The following is a 24932-nucleotide window of genomic DNA, read 5'->3' as shown; positions in this document are numbered from 1 at the left end:
GAATCCTCATCGTCTCTAAACAATTTACAGCCACCAAGAGGGCAATTTCAAGTTATTTATTTGGATAACATAGTGTGAACTATTTGGGCTGTGGATTCAGTGTCCCTGTTGTCTGTCTCCGCCCTGCAGGTGAGAATGCGGTCCAGGTGCAGCACAGCCATGGAGGGCTCAGACGACGGACAGATAAACCAGGTCACCCAGCCCACCAAAGCCTTTCCCAAAGAGGAGGGGGAGAACACACCAGAGCTGGTGAAGAGGAAAATGAAGGTCCAGCGAGAAGAGAAAGAGGGGAAGTCAGTGGTGTCTGGAACAGCGAAAAGGCCCCAGACAACCACAGAGAGCAGCAGAGGACAAAAGAAGGCAGCAGGGCTGACAGACCTCTCCAAGGAGGACCTTCTCCGTCTGCTGGGAGTCATGGAAGGAGAGGTGCAGGTGAGAGGTTCTCCACTAACATTGTGCTGCTGTGCCCTGGTCAAAAGTAGTGCAATATATGCAGTGGTGTAAAGTACTTAAGTAAAAATACTTTAAAGTACTTCTTAAGTAGTTTTTTGGGAGTATCTGTACTTTACTATTTAGATTTTTAGTAATTTTTACTTTAACTTCACTACATTCCGAAAGAAAATAATGTACTTTATACTCCATACATTTTTTCTGACACCCAAAAGTTTGACAGGAAAATGGTCCAATTCACACACTTATCAAGAGAACATCACTGGTCATCCCTACTGCCACTGATCTGGCGGACTCACTAACAGCAAATGCTTTGTTTGTAAATGATGTCTGAGTGTTGGAGTGTGCCCCTGGCTATAAGTAAATGAATACAGCATGGTAATATAGAAACAAGAAAATTGTGCAGTCTGGTTTGTTTAATATAAGGAAGTTGAAATGATTTATACTTTTGACTCTTAAGTACATTTGAGCAATTCCATTTACTTTGATTCTTAAGTATATTTAAAACCAAATACTTTTAGACTTTTACTCAAGTAGTATTTTACTGGGTGACTTCCACTTTTACATGAGCCATTTTCTATTAAGGTATCTTTACTTTTACTCAAGTATGACAATTGAGTACTTTTCCCACCACTGTATAGGGAATAGGGTGCCATTTGGGATGCATTCAGAGAGTTTCTCCACTGACACTGTGCTGCTGTGTGCTAGGTAACAGCTAACATTGTGGTAAGTGGTTTGTGTTATATTTGGCAGGTGGTAACATCTCAGCCTCTCATCATCTCAGCCTATGTGTCTGGCTTGACATGTTACTGTAACCAGGAGTGCGTAACCCAAGAGTCATGATGCTGACTCACTGCTGTTGAGAGTCAACCTCAGTGTCAGCAGCCATTAACTCTGGTACCTTCCCACGCTGCCCCACTCTGTGGGTCCTAATGAAAGTGTTAAGCCTGCTGTTCATTATTTTCTTAATGGAGTTCCATTTATAAACAAGCCTCAATAGAGTACCACAGTGTGAGTCGTAAAACCCACAAAACCTAGCGGTCAAACAGGGAAATGGTTCCAATCGTTTTTCCACTATTCATTTTTCCCATAGGGGATTTTAGAAACACTTAAAATAAGGGCTGGCGTGACGTTTTGATAACCGTATAAATCTCTCTCGAATTTGATCAATATATTCGGCTGTATTTACCCCCCAAAAAATGAAACGCTAATGAGCTGCTAATGTGGCTATCATGCAGAACTACAAATACCATGACGATCTCCACGAGACTGCCGACTCGAGGCAAAGGTAAGTATCTCTGGATTAACTATCTAATGTTAGCTAAATGTAGTAATGAATAAATTCGCTACATTTCTTTAAATGGACAATTCTGTGAACTGTCTTGGGCAAGTTTTAAAATACACAATACCTGTTAGCAAAGGTGTCAGCTAAAGCTGACGTGAAGGAGCTTGCTGGGATTTGCAGTCTTGCATGATGTCTACTTTGATGCTAATTAGCATTTTCAAATCTGAGAAAAAATAGAGCCGAATATATTGATAAGTCACCTTGTCCGAGAGAGATTTACATGGTTATGAAAACATCACACCGGGGCTGCGGTTCAAACTCATAAAAGACACACCCTCGTTCACTTACCCTCACCTTATGCCCTCAACATCTTGGAGGGCGGTCCAAATGATTAGCCAAGCAAGGGAAGTTTGCAATGTAAGCCCATCAGCCCTCGTGTTTAGTCAAGTTTGCGAGTGTACAATTACAGTATGTTCACTTTGGGCCTGAAACTCCCCATAATTCAATTCGCGACGATTGTATATCCGCTAAGTAAAGTCAGACAAAAATGAAAACCTCAACGTCAATATATGGAGTCAACATACAAGTGTAAGTAAAAACTAATGTAAATAAGTTTGAAATTGTGCAACTAATGCACATGACAGCTCAAACACATCTTGTAAAAGTAATGATATTTTTGTTTGGTTAGCTTTTGGAAATTGTAGAAATTAAACATTTTCCTTCTTCAGAAGTTCCAGCTAGGCAGGCTAACATTATTTAACTAATTCATTTGCTAGCCATTATACAGTAGGTGTATATTCATAATTATATATTTAATGTAAGTAGACATGCAATCATAATTGACTGTAGCGCATATAAAGCACCGACAAGGTGGCTGAAAACACAATCATCGTGGGATGAATAAGTGCCGAATTTCCGGGCATTCCTTCCTCCTTCGCCCCTTGCCCTGCAAGTGTATACTCGTCAGACGTTGTGAGTCGTCATCAGAAGTGTCCACTTAATTTGAGGGCTGAGGGGATAGGGCGTCTTTTAAGTGTTTGGACTGCAACCCAGGGCAAGCCTACACAAAACACAGCACTTATTTTAAGTGTTTCTAAAATCCCCTATGGGAAAAATGAATGGTGGAAAAACAATTGGAACCATTTCCGTGTTTGGGAGCTAGGTTTTATGGGTATTATGACAACTACTGTGGGGCTCTATGGAGGGAGTGATGCTGCTGCCATCAGTGCACCCTCATCCCTTTCTCCATCCAGCTGAGTTGTTTAGGCATGTTGATGACTTTGCAAAGTTGCAACTTGGGATAAATAACACACGTCCTCCTACACCTTATGTTGAAATCCAACCCTGAACATGTTGAAATCCAACATGCTTAGAATGTCTTATCAACACTCAAGGTATTGTGAAAACAGAAGAATGGTCTTGTTTATACTAAATTACTTGCTAATTATATTCTAGCACAGTGGTATGGCAATAATTAAACTCTATTAATAATTTATAAGGAGCGAGATAAAGGGTCTTGTGTCCTTCATCTCTATGCAGGAATGTATAATTATGTCCCAAATGGCAGCCTATTCCCTATATAGTGCACTATTCCAACCTGGGCATATGGGGTCAGTTGAGAAAAAAACCTGTGTTTTGGATTGCATTTGTATGAGAGGAGACACTCAGGGGTCTAGCTAAGGAGAACAGCACCCCCCTGTGGGGAGAGTTGAGCTCACAGTGCAGGAAAACCACTATGAATGTGCTGTTTATTTTCAATAGTTACCCCACCCTGTGGTCATTTAAATATTTTACAATGATCATACTTCAAAAATAATTTTATATGGTTGCCCATGTATATTCTCTTACCCAGGGCTCTCCAGCCCTGTTCCTGGAGAGCTGCAACCCTAATCTAGCGCACCTGATTCTAATAATTAGCTGGTTGATAAACTGAACCAGGTTAGTTACAACTGGGGTTGGAGCGAAAACCTACAGAAGGGTCTCTCTCCAGGAACAGGGGTGGTGAACCAAACTGAACTTTTACCAATAAATTCCTTTGACGGAGCTGGCTGTCACGCCATACACATAAGAAGTTAAAAATACAACTGAAAAGTTATCAAAAATGTATAAATATTTATTAAAAACAGATCACAGAGGATAAAATATAGAACATGCAACAACAACATAAAGAAGGCTACAAAAAGAAGTAACACTTGACCCTTAAGATACATCGCATGTCTAGCTTCTTACCACATTGTCAAGAACTCCCCAAACTCTTCTCAACCTCCATTTTAAATGAGAAACACAATCAGGTGTGGGCAATAACCAATTAGGGTTGTGGCCCACACACCTGCATACAATTAACTAGACCCGACAATTGACCAAACAAACTGAAGGAGATGTAGTTGAAAGATTAAGTGGATTTACATGGATAAAGTATGGAATAATGATTAACTTGGGCCCAGTTCAACAAATATAGTTCACAACAACACATTTAAAACAGTTAAAGGGGGAAATTGTGTCCTAGTGAAGATACTATCTTCACATTTCCCAACTCAAAAACAAAAGCAACCTCCAAGTGTCACTACTCACAATAACAAAGCCACATCCGTCAATTTGAAGTGGTTCAAATGTCATCGAGAATAAAGAAGGTAATAATGTTATTGTCTTTATCCCCGTGTAAATGATTCTTAGGTGACCTAACGTGTCCCCCTGCTCCTTGTGCCCGTAGGCCAGAGAGGATATCATCCACATGCTGAAGTCAGAGCGTCCGCGACCCGAAGCCCTGGAGGCCCATTACGGCTCAGCCGCCCCCATCAAACCCCTCCAGGCCCTGCAGAGAGACAGCCTTCTGACCAACAACACTACAACGCTAGGGGACAACGTCTATGAGATGCCCATGCAAGAGGTGAGTACCACTATAGACAGTTTGGTCTCATAGCATAGTAAATGTAAATCTGGGACACTCAAATTTGTATTATGTTTGGTATGCTTACATAAGACAGAAAGTTACATAAGGCAATATCGTCACAGACGATGTTAGCTAATTAGCAACTACGTTACTTATTACTTTTTAGCTACTTTGCAACTTCTTAGCATGTTAGCTAACCCTTCCTCCAACAATCTAGTTCCTAACCTTAACCCATGCCCTAGCTATGTTACGTTTACCCCAGAGTCCAGGTTGCTATAGAAGTTAATACCAAAATAAATATAGATGAACTATAAATCGCTATATAGTGTTGATAATGTTCAATGTTTTTAATGAACATACTGGATGGATAGATACGTGTTTGAATGACTCAGACATGGCGTGTGCTCCAAATGGTACTCTATTCCCTAATAGCGAATTCATTTTTATCATATGGGCCCAGGTCAAAAATAGTTCACTATATAGGGTGCAATTTGGAATGAAAACATGGTGGATGCCATTGAAAACCTTCTAATATGTTGATCAGTTGGACCGGCTGGAGGAAAAGCATCGCGAGACGTACAGGCGTATGCTGGAGCAGCTACTGCTGGCCGAGAAGTGTCACCGCCGCACGGTTAATGAGCTGGATAGCGAGAAACGCAAACACACAGACTTCATGAACAAGAGTGATGACTTCACCAACCTGCTGGAGCAGGAGAGGGAGAGGTGAGAGAGAGTTGCATGTTCCTTATTCCATGTGTGTAAGTACAGTGGCGTACCGCAGTTTCGCTAACTTCCTGCAATTCTACATATATTGCCATGGGGCAGAGAACAATGTACAGTTTTATAGCTTATAGATTTTATAGTTTAGCTCATGCTATTCTAAACGTTTTGCAATGAGGCTAAGAGAATGTAGAATTTAAAACCAATTTTCCTGCAATTCTACACATTGGCATGAGAACTTTTGCAGTTTTATAGCTAATCTCATGCTATTCTACACATTTTGCCATAAGTCAGAGAAAATGTTACTGTTTTAAAGCTAATTAACTGCAACACATATTGCCATGTTTTGCCATGACTATTTTACACACTTTTCCATGGCTTATGACGTGTTTATATATTTTTGGGGTTTGGGGCCCCCAGAGCCCCACCTTGCGGTAGCTGCAGTACGCAAATTAGTTATTACATCATGTTACAATTGGTTGTGTGCCAATCTGTCACTGCACTCTGCAAATCACAAGGCCCGCAGTGCTCTAAAGTGTGACCATTTTGATCTCATATGCTCCTAGATATTTTGCTGTGTGACCTGACATTTTATTTTGGTAGCACCAGTGCAACCAGGAAAGAAATCACCCAGATAATATTTGTTGTAATGATGGGCTTCACTGTGCAGTTGTTTCCGAGTGCCCTTGAGAAAAAAACTAGCGCAGATTCATACAATGCCTGTGTCTACCACTTTGTGTCGCCGGTTAGCTGAAGGCTTTCCCATAAAACGAATTAATGTTAACGGCAAAGTAGGCTTACCTGGAAGAATTATATGATGATTTGTATCAATCGGGTGGTGTTTTGCAAACTCTGCTATTGCGCATGCAGTACAGAAACACTGCCGGCCAAACATACCTCATTAGCTAGCTAACAACCAGGTTACTTTACCGGTATACTGTATCTAAATATTTGGGGGCACAGAAAGAAAGGAAAAGGGATAGCTTTTTTAGAAGACCAATGATCATAGCAATGAATGACTGATCTCTTGCATGTCATCACTCACAACTTGACGCTCTTAGAGAGACAGTGCAGCATTTAATGTAACACATCTCAATATGTAGTACTTTTCCACAATGTAGAAACCTAATATTCCATGAATTACTTTGTAAATTCCATGACAGGTTTTTGTATCAACATTTTTATACAGCGTTATTAGTTTATAGAGCATAACATGCTTCAAAAGTAGCTAGAGTTCATATAGGTCCAATATGCTATATCTCATTCCCAAAGCATATGTTCTGGTGCTCCTAGATTTTATGTTGTGCTCCTAACCTTCAGTTGGGAGCACCAGTAAATGTTTTTAATTTAGAGCACACGGGGAAGCAAGCCCAAACAATACCAGACAAAGACACCGGGACAAAGAGGCAGTTTCAGAGCCCAGATGTAGCATGTCGACACCCAAGCTAGAGAACCCCTCAAAAGGGCTTGAACAGAGTCAATGCTCGATAGAGTGATGAATAGACTCAACCAGTGAACAATGATAGTGCCACTCTGTTACAGTTGTTAGGTCATTAGACCACAATGGCCTAACAATTGTTATTGGACACAGCACATATGTAGAAGAGGTACTGACATGATGAAGTATACATTGCTACAACTATGATTTACAGTAATATGGCAGTATTACATAGAATATATCATTCTTTTATGGCATGGTTGTTAAAAAGTTATGATACCCATTTGCCTTCATAGATATATAATAACTGTCACGAGCTGCGATTTACCCATCAAATCATTTTAGCCTCCTTGGAGACCAACTGAGTTTGACTATGGCTTTAAAACAAGGATGAAGAAGAGATAAAAAATCCGATACCAGCAAGATGTTCCCAGGTGGAATTTATGAGGCTCATAACAAAGGTGGAATCCAGATGTCAAATCTAACCTGGCCTCCAGTACAGTGCCTCAGTGGTACCCAATTCCCTATGTAGTGCACTCCTTTCAACCAGGGCCCGTAGGCCATGGTCAAAAGCATTGCACTATGTAGGAAATAGGGTGCCATTTGGGACACAGACTGTCTGACAGTACCTCAAGACCTGCAAGTCAGGACAGAGCACTGACATCATCTATACCCAACACTAGAGTAATCTGATAAGGATCAGTCTATCTGATAATGCATGATGATGAATGGTTCCTCACCATCAGAACACTGCTAGCTCACACAGCACTATGCACAGCTAGTTCTACTCCAGGTGTAAAACATTCCCCAATTGAAAGACCTCATGCCTCACTGAACCATTTACCCACAACATGAAAATATTGGAGTGTTTTGACAGTGGGTTGCATGCTAATTGATTAGTAGTCTTATGTAAGGAACAGATGGATGTCCCAGTTCCTATTTGAGGAACAAATGTTGTGTATGACCTCGTCCACAAGCGAAAACCTGCCCAGCATTGCCAAATTAATCGCTGTGTATGCAAATCATTTGTCACTTATAATTGACCTTGTTTTACTTGTGCTAGAATGAATTGCCTGTTCATATGTTGTTCAGGACATTTATATACCTTCAGTGGTCACATTTGTATCTGGGCAATTCCATGGTAACAGAGTTTTAAATGTATGCCAAACAAACACCATTGATTGCAAAGTTAAACAAACCATACAACTCTATACACAATGACTATATTTCCGAAATGTCCACTGAAAATTTTACAAAAACACATTCAGAAAGTTTTCACACCCCTTGACTTTTTCCACATTTAGTTAAAGCCTGAATTTAAAATTGATTACATTTATATTTTGTGTCACTGGCCTATACACAATACTCCATAATGTCAAAGTGGAATTATGTTTTTAGACATTTTTATTCAACCCCTTTGTTATGGCAAGCCTAAATAGGTTCAGGAGTAAAGATTTGCTTAACAAGTCACATGTACTCTGTGTTAAATAAGTGTTTAACATGATTTTTGAATGACTACTTCATCTCTGTACCCCACACATACAATTATCTGAAAGGTCCCTCAGTCAAGTAGTGGATTTCAACCACAAAGAAAGGCACCTATTGGTAGATGGGTAAAATATAGCAGACATTGAATAACCCTTTGAGCATGATGAAGTTATTCATTATCTGAAAGGAAGGAAACTGCTCAATTTTCACCATGAGGCCAATGGTGCTTACAGCATTTAATGGCTGTTGACTGTGATAGATGACAACTGAGGATTGATCAACAACGTAGCAATGAACTATTTCCTGAATTCAAAGCGTTATGTTTGGGGCAAATCCAACACATCACTGAGTACCACTCTTCATTTTCTCAAGCGTGGTGGCTGCATCATGTTATGGGTATGCTTGTCATCGGCAAGGACTAGGGAGTTTGATAAAAAAATTAACGGAATAGCGCTAAGCACAGGCAAAATCCTAGAGGAAAACCTGGTTGTCTGCTTTCCAACAGACACTGGAAGACAAATTCACATTTAGGCAGGACAATAACCTAAAACACAATTAAGGGATAATGCCCGAGAAGCCAGTGTTTTGAAGCTATATTGGCATGGGTGTTGTGCTCTCTCATTAGGACACTGTTCAGAGGAGCTAGGCAACAACACAGCTAACACAATCACTTCAAACTGAAGCTGGAAAGACTGCAAACTAGCTGTACTTCGTTTTACCTTTTTTTCCAATTGACCTTTTTTTCTATATATCCATAAAAATTATGCCATCTGATTCATGATTTCGACTGGCTGAGAAACGCTGCCTGCCTTTCTGTCACGTTCTGACTCCTGACCCCTACACGTTCATTACTATGGGACAGTTGGAGATTGAATTTGAATATTGAAACAATGTTACAAATGTCGGAGAGACCTACAGCAAGGTTTATACAAATCTCCGCTGTTGAAAACTAAATGTTAGTCGAAAAGAAATGTGAGAATGTCTAGATGCTTTTTATAGTGGAGATTAAGTTTAGAACTTCTCTGCCTGGGCTGATGAGACAGTGGATTGCGCAGTCAGATGGAACAGAGTAAATAGGCATTTTAACATTATAGATTTAGCCGGTGGTAACTTGTGGAATAGACACCGGCTGGAATGCGCTTTCAACCAATCAGCATTCAGGATTAGACCCACCTGTTGTATAAGGCCAAATATACACTGGAGTTGCTTACCAATAAGACATTGAATGTTCCTGAGTGGCCTAGTTACAGTTTTCACTTAAAATAGGCTTGAAAATCTATGGCAAGTCTAGCAATTATCAACAACCAACTGTACAGAGCTTTAATAACTATTTTAAGAATGAACATTTTGTACAATCCAGCTGTGCAAATCTCTTAGACTTACCCAGAAAGACTCAAAGTTGTAATCGCTGCCAAAGGTGATAATAACATCTATTGACTCAGGGGTGTGAATACTTATGTAAATTAGGTATTTCTGTATATCATTTTCAATAAATTAGCAAAACATTTTAGAAACATGTTTTCACTTTGTCATTATGGGTTATTGTGTGTAGATGGTTGAGGATTTTTTTTTTTTTAATTTTGAATCCAGGCTGTAACAACGTTGAATAAGTCAAGGGGTATGAATACTTTCTGAAGGCAATGTAGTTGAAGAACAGTACAGGTGTAAATATGTGTACAGAATGATGTTTAAAATCTTCCTCAATTTGTGACCAAGTTTTCCAAACACTCTAAATATCGAGTCTGAATTAAGATTAAAAGATGTCTGCAGAAAGGCGGCTGCGTAGGCACTAGCTATTATCAAAGCCAGCTTTACAGATGTTCAAGTCCGGGCTTTGGCTGTGCCACTCAAGGACATTCCAAGACTTGTCCTGAAGCCACTTCTGTGATGCCTTGCCTGTGTGCTTAGGGTCGTTGTCCTGTTGGAAGGTTTTCATCAAGGATCTCTGTACTAGAGGTCGACCGATTATGATTTTTCAATACCGATTATTGGAGGACAAAAAAGGCCGATACCGATTAATCGGCCGATTTATTTAAAAATATATATATATATATATATATATCATACACAAACACACATTTTTGTAATAATGACAATTGCAACAATACTGAATGAACAATGAACACTTTTATTTTAACTTAATATAATACATAAATACACACACACGCACACAGCTCTGAAGTGACAATGATACTGAAGAGTCTGCTTAGGAGACAAATACTCTCAACTGTTTGAATAAAAATAGAGTTTAAGTTACCTGTGATGAATGTTGAAAACCAAAAACTTTAATTTCTATATGCAGGAAATCCTATTTTAATAATGGGCATGGTAAGAATTGACAACCAAAGTGCGAGTCATAATTCCCATGACACCTTCTAGCAAAATCTGAAAAGCGGTTCCTTCATTTATTCCATAGGATATTTTTAGATTCACTTAAAATAAGGTCTGTGTTTCGTGTAGGCTTACAGCACCGTGCCAATTTTATAACTGTGTAGATATCCATAGGACAAGGTAACTCTGATCAATATTGGCTAAATATAAGCGAAGATAAAACAATTTGTAGAGTGGATTTATGAAAATATGTTGACAAACGTTACCGTGAGATTTACACGGGTATCAAAACGTCGAGGCGGTTTAAGCCTGCACGAAACACAGACCTTATTTGAAGTAGATCAAGACATTCTCTATGGAAGACATGAACGGTAAAATAACGAAGGAACCCCTTTCAAATTCAGCCGCAAGTTATCACAGGAATTATAACGCGTCGACTATTTCTCTCTAAACCATATACCTTTGACTAATCCGGAAACTATTACCCTGAAAACAAAACGTTTATTCCGTTCCGTATTTTATCTAACGGGTGGCATCCATGAGTAAATATTCCTGTTACATTGCACAACCTTCAATGTTGTCATAATTACGTAAAATTCTGGCAAATTAGTTCGCTAAGAGCCAGGCGGCCCAAACTGTTGCATATACCCTGACTCTGCGTGCAATGAGCGCAAGAGAAAAATGACACAATTTCACCTGGTTAATATTGCCTGCTAACCTGGATTTCTTTTAGCTAAATATGCAGGTTTAAAAATATATACTTGTGTATTGATTTTAAGAAAGGCATTGATGTTTATGGTTAAGTACACATTGGAGCAATGACAGTCATTGATTGTTTTTTTATAAGATAAGTTTAATGCTAGCTAGCAACATACCTTAGCTTACTGCATTCGCTAACAGGCAGGCTCCTTGTGGAGTGCAATGTAATCAGGTGTTAGAGCATTGGACTAGTTAACTGTAAGGTTGCAAGATTGAATCCCCCGAGCTGACAATGTTAAAAATCTGTCGTTCTGCCTCGTTCCTAGGCCGTCATTGAAAATAAGAATGTGTTCTTAACTGACTTGCCTAGTTAAATAAAGGTGTAAAAAATGTTTTTTTTAAATGGGCAAATCGGTAAGTCGGCGCCCAAAAATACCGATTTCCGATTGTTATGAAAACTTGAAATCGGCCCCGATTTTAATCGGTCGACCTCTACTCTGTACTTTGCTCCATTCATCTTTGCCTCGATCCTGGCTAGTCTCCCAGTCCCTGCCGTTGAAAAACATCCCCACAGCAAGATGCTGCCACCACCATGCTTCACTGTGGGGATGGTGATAGGTTTCCTCGGCATTCAGGCCAAAGAGTTCAATCTTGGTTTCATCAGACCAGATAATATTTTTTTCTCATGGTATGAAAGTCCTTTAGGTGCCTTTTGGCAAACTCCAAGCGGGCTGTCATGTGCCTTGTACTGAGGAGTGGCTTCCGTCTAGCCACTCTACCATAAAGGCCTGATTGGTGGAGTGCTACAGAGATGGTTGTCTTTCTGGAAGGTTCTCCCATCTCCACAGAGGAACTCTGCAGAGAATGGTGCTGAAAATCTGTAGAAATCCTTTATTTTATTTGTGTTAACTTAAATTCCAAATTCTCACCTGATGACCTGTTCATCCTCTCCCTGTGCCTCAACATGGGAGGTGCGCTCCCCCTCTCTACTGACTCTCTGACCCCTGCCATGACAATCAAATGAAATCAGAATGCAGGCAACAACTGTAGAGATGAGGAATTTAACTGATAGTGCCCTTAACTCAAATTCTCACATGATGACCTGTTCGTTTTTACACTGCCTCAACATGGGCGGGGCTTTCTCTCTCTCCACTGTCTTTGAACCCTGCAATAATCATATGACCAAATACCATCATATGACACATATGACACAAATGTCTGGCCTTAACAATGATGGGGTTAGCTTATTAACATGAATTAAGTTCTGCTTTTATTAGCTAAATTATTGATTTACTGTCTGACAATATAGCTGGCTAGCTGACTACATAGTACCAGTCTATTATACATTATTCCATGTAGCTAGCTAGCTATGTAGCCATTCATTTATTTACTTAGTCCTCTGCACTCCCCCCAAAAATCTTTTGTCCTAAACTTTTCTCCTCTTTGGCATTTCCCTCTCTACTAGCTACTTTTTCAGAAAGGCAGACACTGACTCACTGAGTGCTGTTCATCTGAAACTGCAGTTGAAAAGGGGAAGATCCAGATACAGTGCTAGCTTAGCTAGCTAGCTAATGTTAGTCTAGCTAAAATAGCCAACCAAACCGTTTTTAGTATCTCATATCCAATAGTTTGCTAGTTACACAACATAGCAATACATTTATGAAATGTTCATAAACCTTTACTCGTTTTCAACATTCAAAACATGTATACATTGGAGCACTCGTGAATATAGATACCCAGGGCTTGAGAATAACTTTTTTTCATCACCGTCCCAGAATCGTCCCGAAGTGCAATTTCAAGCATCCCAAACTGAAGATGACCATCCCAAAATAAAATACTTTGTTTTTAGCTTTGATTTGCCAACGTGTGTCTACTCCAGACCCTAGGTCTGGAGTAGGGATTTAAAAGGCTAATAAGAGTACTACTAAAATAAAGAAATAGGGCTGTCAACGGAGCTAGAAATTAACACACGTGCCTCTAAAAAGGCCAATTAGAATAACATTCAAATCTATTTTGCATAAATGTACAGTTAACGGACAAAATAATGGAGAACTTGAGGAAATGAGGGATACAAAGTATATTGAAAGCAGGTGTGGTTCCTGAGTTAAGCAATTATGCCTAGGGTCATGTATAAAAAGCTTTCCAAACACTTGTAGAATCTATGCCAAGGCACTTTGTTGGTGTTTCCTTTATTTTGGCAGTTAGCTGTACAAAAATTAAAGTGTATCCTAGGTGATGTCCACACCGATGATGATATGAGGGAGGTGCCAGGAAATGTAGCCAGACTTTTAGTTACATAAAGGCTAAACTGCAGTAATGTTTGACAAATATAATGTAGGATTATTAACATTAATATTTAAAGGCTTGATTCTGACATGCGAGGCATGGTTAGTTCACAAGAGTGGAGAGAGAGGCCACTGGCCAGCGCATGTTGCACACTGCACACATCACCCACCCTGCAATCAGAGCATAGGCAGTCAACAATTTTGAAAGTATTAAACCATAAACTTAATTGGATAAAACCTGGAGGTTATATGTCATTTTATGAAGCATGTCTTACCTTGTTTAAGAGTACACTAGCCAAAATCAGACCACAGAAATGTTAAGGGAATTATTAAACTAGCATTTCTATCAAGTCCTATTGGTTTTCAAATCAACCCTCTTTCATTGTCCAGCAGCCAAAGAGACAATCCTAATCATATTAGCAAACCATGCTAGTTGTTGCATCTTTAGATCTCCCCTCTTTCTAAAATTCTAAAATATTTTCATCTCTGTCACAGGAAACCACTGGCATATGCAGTGTGCTTTCCAGAACAGTGTGTTCCCGCTAATTGCATTTTGGAACAATGCACACGTGGCGTAGCCTATTTAAACACAACATGCAACAATTTCAAAGATTTTGAGTAACAGTTCATATAAGAATCAGTCAATTTAAATAAATTCATTAGGCCCTAATCTATGGATTTCACATGACTTGTCACAGATACCTTAAAAATGTAGTGGGGTGGATCAGAAAACCAGTCGAGTTGATCAGGCTGTTGATCGTGGCCTGTGGAATATTGTCCGACTCCTTTTCAATGGCTGGATATTGGCGGGAACTGGAAAATGCTGCCACATAGCCGCAGGAAGAATTTTGGGGATGTGGGGGCGGAGAATTTTTTGGCACACGCTACAGATGTCTACAGTATCAGTCCGCTAATACCGCTAATACAGGACCAGTAAAGGCCTTAGTGAACTACTTTGGTTCTTTTTTTTGTTATTAGGAAAAGCATTCCTCATGAAGCTAGTTGAGAGAATGCCAAGAGTGTGCCAAGTTGTCATCAAGAAAAAGGGTGGCTACTTTGAAGAATCTAAAATCTTTTGTTTTAACACTTTTTGGTTAATACATGATTACATATGTGTTATTTCATTGTTTTGATGTCTTCACTATTATTCTACAATGTAGAAAATAGTAAAAATAAAGAAAAACCCTTAAATGAGTAGGTGTCCAAACTTTTGACTGGTACTGCAGCACCCTCAGCGCCCCTACTTCCCATGGCTATGCGCTGTCGTACATGTCGATCCAGAGCATCCCAAACATGCTTAATGGGTGACATATCTGAGTATGCAGGCCATGAACGAACTGGGACATTTTCAGCTTCCAGCAATTGTGTACAGATCCTTGCGACATGGGGCCCTGCATTATCATGCTGAAACATGAGGTGATGGCGGTGGATGAATGGCACGACAATGGGCCTCAGGATCTCGTCACGGTATCTTTGTGCATTCAAATTGCCAACGATAAAATGCAACTGTGTCCGTTGTCTGTAGCTTATGCCTGCCCACACCATAACCCCACCGCCACCATGGGGCACTCTGTTCACAACATTCACATTAGAAAACCACTCACGGGGCTCCCGAGTGGCGCAGGGGTCTAAGGCACTGCATCACAGTACTAGAGGCGTCACTACAGATCCGGGTTTGACCCCAGGATGCATCACAGCCGGCCGTGACCGGGAGACCCATTTGGCCCAACGTCGTCCGGGTTAGAGGTGGGTTTGGCCGGCTGGGATGTCATTGTCCCATCGCGCTCTAGCGACTCCTTGTGGCGGCCAGGCGCATGCACGCTGACTTCTGTCACCAGCTGTACAGTGTTTCCGCCAACAAATTGGTGCGGCTGGCTTCCGGGTTAAGTGAGCAGTGTGTCAAGAAGCAGTGCGGCTTGGCGGGGTCGTGTTTCGGAGGACGCATGGCTCTCGACCTTCCCCTCTCCCGAGTCCGTACGGGAGTTGCAGCGATCGGACAAGACTGTAACTTCCAATTGGATATCATGAAATTGGGGAGAAAAACGGGATAAAAAGTACCAAAAATAAATAAATGCTTGCATACATGCTGTCTGCCATCTGCCCGGTACAATTGAAACCGGGATTCTCCAGCGTGCCAGTGGCTATCAAAGGTGAGCATTTGCCCACTGAAATCTGTTTCGACGCCAAACTGAAATCAGGTCAAGACCCTGTTGAGGACGATGAGCACACAGATGAGCTTCCCTGAGGCGGTTTCTGACAGTTTGTGCTGAAAATCTTCTGTTGTGCAAACCCACAGTTTCATCAGCTATCTGGGTGGCTGGTCTCAGATGATCCCGCAGGTGAAGAAGTGGAGGTCCTGGGCTAGCATGGTTACACGTGGTCTGTGGTTGTGAGGCTCGACGGATGTACTGCCAATTTTTTTTTTTAAATGTGGTGTGACAAAACTGTAAATTTTAAAGTGGGCTTTTATTGTCCCCTGCACAAGGAGCACCTGTGTTTAGGAGAAATACTCACTAACAGGGATGAAAACAAATGTGTGCCCAGTTTGAGAGAAATAAGCTTTATGTGCATATGGGAACACTTCATGGATCTTTTACTTCAGCTCATGAAACATGGGACAAACACTTTACATGTTGCATTTATATTTCTGTTCAGTGTAATTGGAAGGTCAACCTTTACTTGCGGACATTATCTACACTGCCAGACAGTAAATCCTAACTTTAACTATTAGTGGGGGAAATGCAAAACTGACCCACGATCAGCATCTAGGGGCAATGTCACCCTACTCCTGTTCTCAACATGAGATTCACTTTGTTTTTCTGTGCTGAGGACATGTAGAATGGCTGGTTCAGTGAACTGGTGAATAAATCGACGTTTAACGGTCTGTCGGACGTAGCATGGAGATGACGGCCGATGACCTCAGTCTTATTACCTTGTTGAAATGGCCAGTGTTAAGAAGGTTGGGAACATCAAGCTGACCAACAACCGTACATACATTTAGTTAAAGCCTTTAGCTAGGTTTATGTGGATGGAGCCTCTAGGCAAATAGTGGAGGGAGTGTTGAAAATATGGAATGTTGTAATATTAGATTTGGAGGTTTTATATTCATATTTTGTTTGAGTGGGTCACATTCAGAAACATGTGAAATAAGACTTGTGACCTCTGCACAATTCAAATGCATGCCAATTATTATAATCCATCTCCAAATGTATTGTCACCTCCAAAAGCATTACTCATTTGGTGAGTAGATGTCCTTCTCGGGTTCAGTTTCGAGTTTTGAAAGATTTTTATAAAGTAGCATTCTACTTTATAAATGTGAGCTTTGTCTGTGAGTCTGTAGCAAACTATATACTTGCATGCTCTTGTGCTCGCTGATGCACAGATTTCTAGTTGCCCCCCCCCGTCACCGATGACCTCCCCCGCTCTGCTCGCAGCACCATGTGATAACACATTCCTCCCAGCTGCAGTCATCTCAGAGATTCACTGCAGGTGATGTCATAGTGGACAACCCTGAGCACCTGTGAAAGGATGCTAGTCAGTCAGGGGAGTGAGAGAACTTTGCTAAGCCACTTAGATCTTTGTTTGTTTCATTCACCATGGTGGAACCTCTCCCACTCCTTTTCTATGAGGTCAGTCAGTCGTTCTTCGTACGTGGAAATGATACTGTATATTTTCCCTAAATTAAAATATATTGATATGACCATATCTGTTAATTAAACTGAAACAAAAAAATCCAACAAGCTAATTCTGTTCCAGATGAAGAAAGTATTCCAATTAGAGTTATTTTCAAATGTGACTTCCTTTCTGTTTGAAGATTCGTTATAGTGATCGTTATAGTAACTGTAATTGGTATGACATTAGTTCAGTCTCTGCTGTGAGCTTAGCTTGGCCACGGACATGTTGTGTAGGAGGTTTTGGACCTTCTTTGCCGTCACTGATAGGCCTCTGTCAACAGAGAGGCTATGAATAGCCCTGACCACCAGGAAACATGCTGGTCACCTTCTAAAGGACTTATTCATAATGCCACGATAATCAGTGAAATGACACCTGGCTCATATTCTAAACACTATCATCACCACTGAGAATGGGGGAATAAAGGGAGTATCTTGTTGCAGAACTATACGTCATATCATAATTGGGCCTATGGGCTCTGGTCAGAAGTAGTGTACTATAAAGGGAAAAACGTGCCATTAGGAACGCCAACTTGGTCTCATTAACATTATCTGGATACTTTGAAGTAGCCTTGTATACTCTTTCCTGAAATGCAGTGGTAGCTAATGGTAAATATTTGAGGTGGGTCATGCAACCATTGACTCCTGTATTGCTGTTAATCTGAAGCATTTTCTGCTTGACAAGCTGCCAGGCAGATTGTGTGAGGGCCACCCTGGACCTAGTGACATCATCCGTGTGGTATTTGCATGATTACACTTTAAGACCACAAGTGTTGCTCCCAGCCAGGAGTTATGGTCTGTGTCTGAAATGACACCCTAATTCCCTATATAGTGCACTACTTTTCATCAGGGCCCATAGGGCTGGGTGAGTGAGCTGCAGTGCTGTAAATATCTGAATCCACTGCAGGATTGGGCTTCTGGTGCAGCAAATTCATCCCGTTGTGAAAAAGTACAAGTCCACTTTTACCTTACCACCTTAGGATCTGGCATCTATTAATTACACGGTTTTATTTCACCTTTATTTAACCAGGTAAGTTCTCATTTACAACTGCGACTGTAATATGTCTGTAGCCGTAGCATCCTACAAATATCGAAATTTGGATTTACTTCTTTGCATTCAAGGGGCAGACAATTATGAACTAGTCTGGCACTAGTCTGACATTGTTCCCAAAACAACAACAACTTTCCCCTTGCATTGTTGCCTTGTTTCTATGGGAACATGGTTGGTCACAAGATGGACAAGAACCAATTGGGTCAGGCAAGACAACAGTTTATGTGTTGGAAGTGGAAAGAAGCCCTGCTAACATAGTATAATTCTATATACATTTACCTTTGGTCTAAAAGGCTGCTGCAAATCTACTGAATCTCACAAATACAATTCCCCTTCTCTGTTGGAGGAGAAAGGGGGGGGGGGGGAAAGAGAGCAGGGGAACAGGAAAGATAGTGTGAAAAGCCTCCCCCCCCTGGCTTGAACCCCTCTGTGGCCAAACAAGGGCAGTACCATTCTGTGGCATAAATGGGAGGAGGGATGACATCACCACCAGCTAGTGGAGCAGGGATAATTTTACACAATTCACCTTTCATTGTCCATCGATGACATGTTTGGAATTTGATGGCCAATTCCTCGTGGATTGGGGGCCTTCTCACTACACAGTGAGAGGGAGCAGATGCCTGCCTGAATACAGCTCAGCACTATCTAAAGCACGCAAGGACCTAGTGAATCCATCCCGACTAATACTGGGTAAGTCTGAGAGTTTTAGCTGTTGAAACTTTAAGAAACAGAGTAGTCTGGCTGTTACAGTATCATGTGCATTGTTAGACCGGCTGCTGGTGGAACATTTGTTTGTAATGCAAAGCAACAGCGGACAATGATCAGGACTCGCTCCTGATTATGCACTGAGTTTCTAGTGTGGTTGTGTGAGAACCATATGGAAGGGACCTGTTGTAGGCAGCAGACACACTATAGCAGTTGCACAGAGAGAGAGACTCCCACAGAGATTAGTTAAACATCTACTCACATTATTCCGTTAAGGTTCACTCCGTGTTAAGGACACTGGTTGTGTTTTTTACAGTTTAGCTAGCATGTCTCTATTGTGGTACTTTGCTCAGTGTGAAGGGCAGTGTTGCCCCTGTTGGGGAGAATCATATGAGGGTTCAGGCTTCTAATCTGCCCCCCACCCCCTCCTTTGTTTCCTCTTCTATCATGCCTTTTCTTCTGTTTGCCTACCTCCCATCCGGGATCTCACCACTGCCCACGGGGTTTTGGGCTGGGGATAAGGCACTCATTCTGAGTCTGGTCAGGCTCCTCTACTCTGGGAAATGTTACTTAACTTTGGAGATTTCTAAGACATTTTAAGAGTTAAAATACTTTTTATTTTTATTGAAATGCTTTTTTCCCAGACTATTTTTAGTTTACAAAATCAAAGGTTCAATATTTGTAAGTACTATGTAGCAGTGTACAGGAACAGGCCTACATTGTTCCTGTATACTGTAATTACATCAGCAGGAACAACGTAGTAGATACAGTTTCACGGTCTCTTAATACAGAGGGGGATTTATTATCATCAGGTGAAACATCTGAATAAAGCCTATCAAATTGAGAATTTACATTTCAATCACACTTCATCTCTCTCGCTCTCTGTGTCTGTCACTTTCTCTCTCCCCCCTCTTCTCGCTCTCTCCCAGATTAAAGAGGCTGCTGGAGCAGGAGAAGGCGTACCAGGCTCGTAAAGACAAGGATCACAGCAGGAGGCTAGAGAAGGTCCGTGAGGAGCTGGTCAAACTCAAGTCCTTTGCTCTGATGCTGGTGGATGAGCGGCAGCTCCACATTGAGCAGATCGACCAGCAGAGCCAGAAGGTCCAGGACCTCAGCAGCAAGCTCCAGGAGAGAGAACAGCGTCTGGCCGCTGTACGCGGCACCGCCAAAGAGGACGCACAGAAGGTCCTTAGGCTAGAGGCGGAGCTGGAGTGCAAAGCTGCCAAGTTCACCCAGGAGCATGAGGAGATGACTGCCAAGCTGGCCAACCAGGAGTCCCAGGGCCGTCAGCTCCGCCTGAAGCTGGCAGGCCTGGCCCACAGGATCGAGGAGCTGGAGGAGAACAACAAGGCACTACAGAAGTCAGAGGAGGACCTCCTGGAGCTAAGGGACAAGATCAGCAAGGGGGAGTGTGGGAACTCCAGCCTCATGGCGGAGCTGGAGACCCTGCGCAAGAGAGTCCTGGAGATGGAGGGCAAGGATGAGGAGATCACCAAGACGGAGAGCCAGGCCAGAGAGTTGAGGAAAAGGCTGCAGGACGAGGAGACCACCGGCCGGGAGCTGAGGCTGGAGGTGGAGAAACTGCAGAAGAGAATGGTGGATCTGGAGAAACTGGAGAGGGCTTTCAACACGAGCAAATCAGAGTGTGCAACACTTCATATTAACCTAGAAAGAGAGAAAGGACTGGCAAAGGACTTGGCTGGTGAGCTGGACACAGTGAAAAACCGTGTGAAAGAACTGGAGAACTCTGAGTCGAGACTTGAGAAGGCAGAGATGGGCCTAAAAGATGACCTGATGAAGCTGAAGTCATTTACAGTGATACTAGTGGATGAGAGAAGGAACATGACTGAGAGAATAAAACAGGAGGAGCTAAAGAGCGATGATTTAAATAAAATGTTCAAAACTGAGCAGAGTAAAGTTATGGAGGTCACAGAAAAGTTGATTGAGGAGAGCAAAAAGCTCCTCAGACTGAAATCAGAAATGGAGGTAAAAGTGACGTCTCTTACTAAAGAGAAAGATGAACTGAAAAGTAAACTAGCAAGTGAAGAGGAAAAGTGCAGGGATCTTAGCTCCAAGGTCGGCGTAATGAAAAAAAGAATGGACGGGCTAGAGGAGGCAGAAAAAGTATTGTTAAAAATCAAAGCCAATAAGGACAGCAAGAGACCCCCAGACGAGGAAAACAAATTCATGGAGCTAACGCAGGAAATTGAAAGGCTAAAAAAACACCTCAAACAGCTAGAGGTGGTGGAAGGTGACCTGATGAAGACAGAGGACGAGTATGACTTACTGGAGAAGAAGTTTCGAATGGAGCAGGACAGGGCCAATGCCCTCTCTCAGCTGCTGGAGGAAATGAAGAGTCAGACTGCCAGGAACAAAGCCATAGAGAAGGGAGAGGCGGTGAGCCAGGAGGCTGAGCTCAGGATGCGCTGCAAGATGGAGGAGGCAAGGACCAGAGACCTGCAGGCAGACGTCCAGGCCCTCAAAGAGAAGATCCACGAGCTGATGAACAAGGAGGACCAGCTCTCCCAGCTGCAAGTGGACTACTCCCTCCTCCAGCAGAGATTCCTGGAGGAGGAGGACAAGAAGAAGAGCTTGAGCCAGGAAGTGATCAACCTCACCAAAGAGCTGGAGGTCACCAAGCGCTACAGCCGCGCCTTGCGTCCCAGTATGAATGGAAGGAGGATAGTAGACGTCCCTGTCACCTCCACCGCAGTCCAGACAGACGTGGTGGTCAGTGAACCTGCCGAGGAGGACACGCCTGCAGTGTTCATCAGGAAATCTGTCCTGGAGGAGAACCATATCATGAGCAACCTGAGGCAGAGGGGTCTGAAGAAGCCTGTAACTGTGCTGGAGCGCTACCCCCCAGCAACCACCGAGCTGGGCATGAGAAAATCATGGATCCCCTGGATGAAGAAGAAGGATGCAGTGACGATCACTCAGACCACCCCAGAGAAGACCCCAACCCCTCAGGACAACGGGAACTCCTCCCCTCGTTCACCAGAGCTGTCCATGTCCCAAAAGCCAGGCCAGCCGTTGCACATTCGAGTAACCCCCCATCACGAGAACAGCACTGCCACTTTGGAGATCACCGGCCCTCGTGCTGAGGACTTCTTCTCCAGCGCCACCATCATCCCCACATTGGGCCTGCAGAGGCCTCGCATCACCATTGTTCCCAAGCCCACCACCGTGTCCTCAAAGAGCAAGCCGGGTGAGGGCGTGATGGGGGGGCCTGAGCGGTGCAAGTCTCCAGTCACCATCACCACCATCTCCAGGGCCAAGTCCCCAGATAGGAGTAAGGGCTCCTCCTACTCAGATTCGAACAGACCCCTCTCCCCCGTCTCCATCATCACAGTGAGCACCACTCCTGTGACGGAGGCCTTTGCCTCCGCATCCCCAGAGCCCCATGACATGAGCACCATGGGCCGGGCTGTGTTCAAAGTGACCCCAGAGAAGCAGACATTGCCTATGCCCGTCAGAAAATACAACTCCAACGCCAGCATAATCACCACCACGGAGGACAACAAGATCCACATCCACCTGGGACCTCAGTTCAAGAGGCCATCAGACGTCAGCAGTAGCAGCCCCACAGTGACGGTCAGGCCCCTTAGTGTGAGCACAGAGAGCAAGGAGGCACCCCCAGGTACGGTGCTGCGCTCCCCGCGTCACCCCAGCAACATCACCACCGCTCCTGGGAAGACCACCCCTAACAAATTGACCAGCAGCATCACCATCACCCCCATCACCTTGGCACCATCCAGGCCAACTCAGTCTGTGGTGAGTAGTCAAAATCGAGTATATTTACATAAGTTCTTTCTGCCGTTTAGCTCTCCCTCTCCCTTTAATGATGATTTGAACATCGGCTGTCTCACTAAAAGAGAAGCTTTGTAATTGTATATTTTCTGTAACCGTTTTCAGCTGGTATGCTGAATACATTCCATATCGTTGTTAGTAATACAGTTTTTCAATTACGTGACTTTCTTTTCAGACAAACCATCTAAATGATATCCAATCTTTTATATTTCAGTTGCTTCTGAAATGTTTCAAAATGATATCAGGTGGTGTCTGCTCCCTAGATAGCACTCTTTCCAGGTATACCGAAATCAAATGCACTCCTTTTACCTATGACCAATACTAACACTGGAATGAATTGACACGCATATCTCCACCTTAAAAAGGCCCCTCTCAAAGGGTCTTGTGTTGACACATCTGTTTCTACTGGCACAAACTGACATGTTCCTCCCTTTTTAACTGAAAATGGACCAGTGATGACCAATTTGGATGTTTGACTTCTAAAGTGGGCTGACCCGCACATCAGCAATATGAACAGCATACTGTAATGTATAATCTCCTCTCCCAAGTTCTGTGAACGCTAGCTTTGCAATGCTCTTTCTTAATACTGTGAAGGGTTAAAGGTGAGCTATGGTAACATTGTGGTTTTTCATACAGCTAGATTTAAAGAGGCTCTGTATGGATGGAAGCTTTTTGAAGGATAAGAAATGCAGCACTTTAATCCTATTGCAATTCTAATCACAATCAATATCCAATATGGCCAACTCTTGTCATCCCTCTTGAACCTGTAAATTGATTTCTTTAATTTACATGTAATTCTGCACCACTGTTCTAACAAGTGTTAACTTTTTTATTAGTATTTTTATATATATTTATTTTTTACTTCAATTTATGTAGTAAATATTTTATAACTCTTTCTTGAACTGCATTGTTGGCTAAGAGCTTGTAAGAAAGCATTTCAGGGTAAGGTCCACACCTGTTATATTCGGCGCATGTGACAAATAAAATTTGATAGCTTACCATCCTGAATTTGTTTTCACCAAATGTACACAAAGTAAATCATTTATTTTTTTTGTGCTAGTTTACGATAATACTTTAAAAATATATATTTTCTGTCTGTGCTTTTTTTTGTCTTATGTTGTGTGATTCCTTTCAGCCCGGGGCGGATGTGCAGTCAACTCGTGCCGCAGCCACACGAATCCCTATGTCAAAAGGTATGAAAACAGGCAAGGCAGTTGTGACAGGTGTCTCCACTGTGACACGGTTAGAGTCGCGAGCCGAGTGCCAGTCTATGAAAATTGAACTGAGGAGGTCGACAGTCTGCAGCTCTACCTCCACAGGGGGAGGGAAGTGCTGAGGGCCACATGCTGCCATGGAAATGTGGCCCCGCTATCTATCTATGGACTCAGTCACCGATCATTCAATTCTGACCAGTCTGTTGCCAGCCAAAAACATATAGAATAGGTGTTGCAGGCACCTTAATCTGCTCAGATAGAAACAGGAACACAGAATAGCTATATCACAGACATGTCCCTTTCCTCTTTAAACATTGGGGTAAAAAAGCATTGAAATTAGATTGTATTGTAATTATGAATGTTTTCAAAAAATATTTTTCTATCCATGTTGAAATGATTTTTGTTTTGATTGACACGTTACTAATCCCTCACCTGGGTTGTTGTCGCACTAAGTTGTTTATTTCATAATTCATGTTAATATTCTTGTTTATTTCACAATTTCTTATGGAGGTTTCCGAATACGGTCGCTCTAATGGGTTTTGCATATGAAATACATTTTGGTTGTCATCAACGTCACTAATTTGTGGCACCAAATTCTTAAAAAATAAACATTATTTGGAATAAAGTTTGACACTGTTTTGTTTATTATTCATGTGGAGATATGACAATGCAAAATCTTCTTGATGTTCACTAAACAAATAATTTAGTGAATGCAGGCGAGTAACAATCATGGAAACTTCCATAGTGCTTTATCCATACATCTATAAAATTGCTTACTGCATGTTTGGCATACTAAGCAAAAGAAACAAAAGCCTAATCTGTAATCTTGCTTGTTCATAATACTAGTACTGTATATCCATACAAAAGGAATGAAATACTTTAGTCAATCAGAATA

The 24932-nt window shown here is 42.1% G+C and overlaps 1 protein-coding gene across 1 annotated transcript; it reads left to right on the top strand.

Moving 5' to 3' along the window:
• LOC120019637 (filamin-A-interacting protein 1-like) lies at positions 1 to 24641 on the top strand. Its single transcript, XM_038962990.1, has 5 exons — positions 1 to 432; positions 4446 to 4622; positions 5170 to 5348; positions 19943 to 22787; positions 23959 to 24641. The coding sequence occupies exons 1-5, from the start codon at positions 136 to 138 to the stop codon at positions 24157 to 24159; spliced, it is 3699 nt and encodes a 1232-aa protein (XP_038818918.1). The 5' UTR covers positions 1 to 135; the 3' UTR covers positions 24160 to 24641.
• The last annotated feature ends 291 nt before the right edge of the window (positions 24642 to 24932 follow it).

Source organism: Salvelinus namaycush, chromosome 24, assembly GCF_016432855.1.
Source record: "Salvelinus namaycush isolate Seneca chromosome 24, SaNama_1.0, whole genome shotgun sequence".
Taxonomy (NCBI): Eukaryota; Metazoa; Chordata; class Actinopteri; order Salmoniformes; family Salmonidae; genus Salvelinus; species Salvelinus namaycush.
This window is presented reverse-complemented; position numbering and strand designations above follow the sequence as displayed.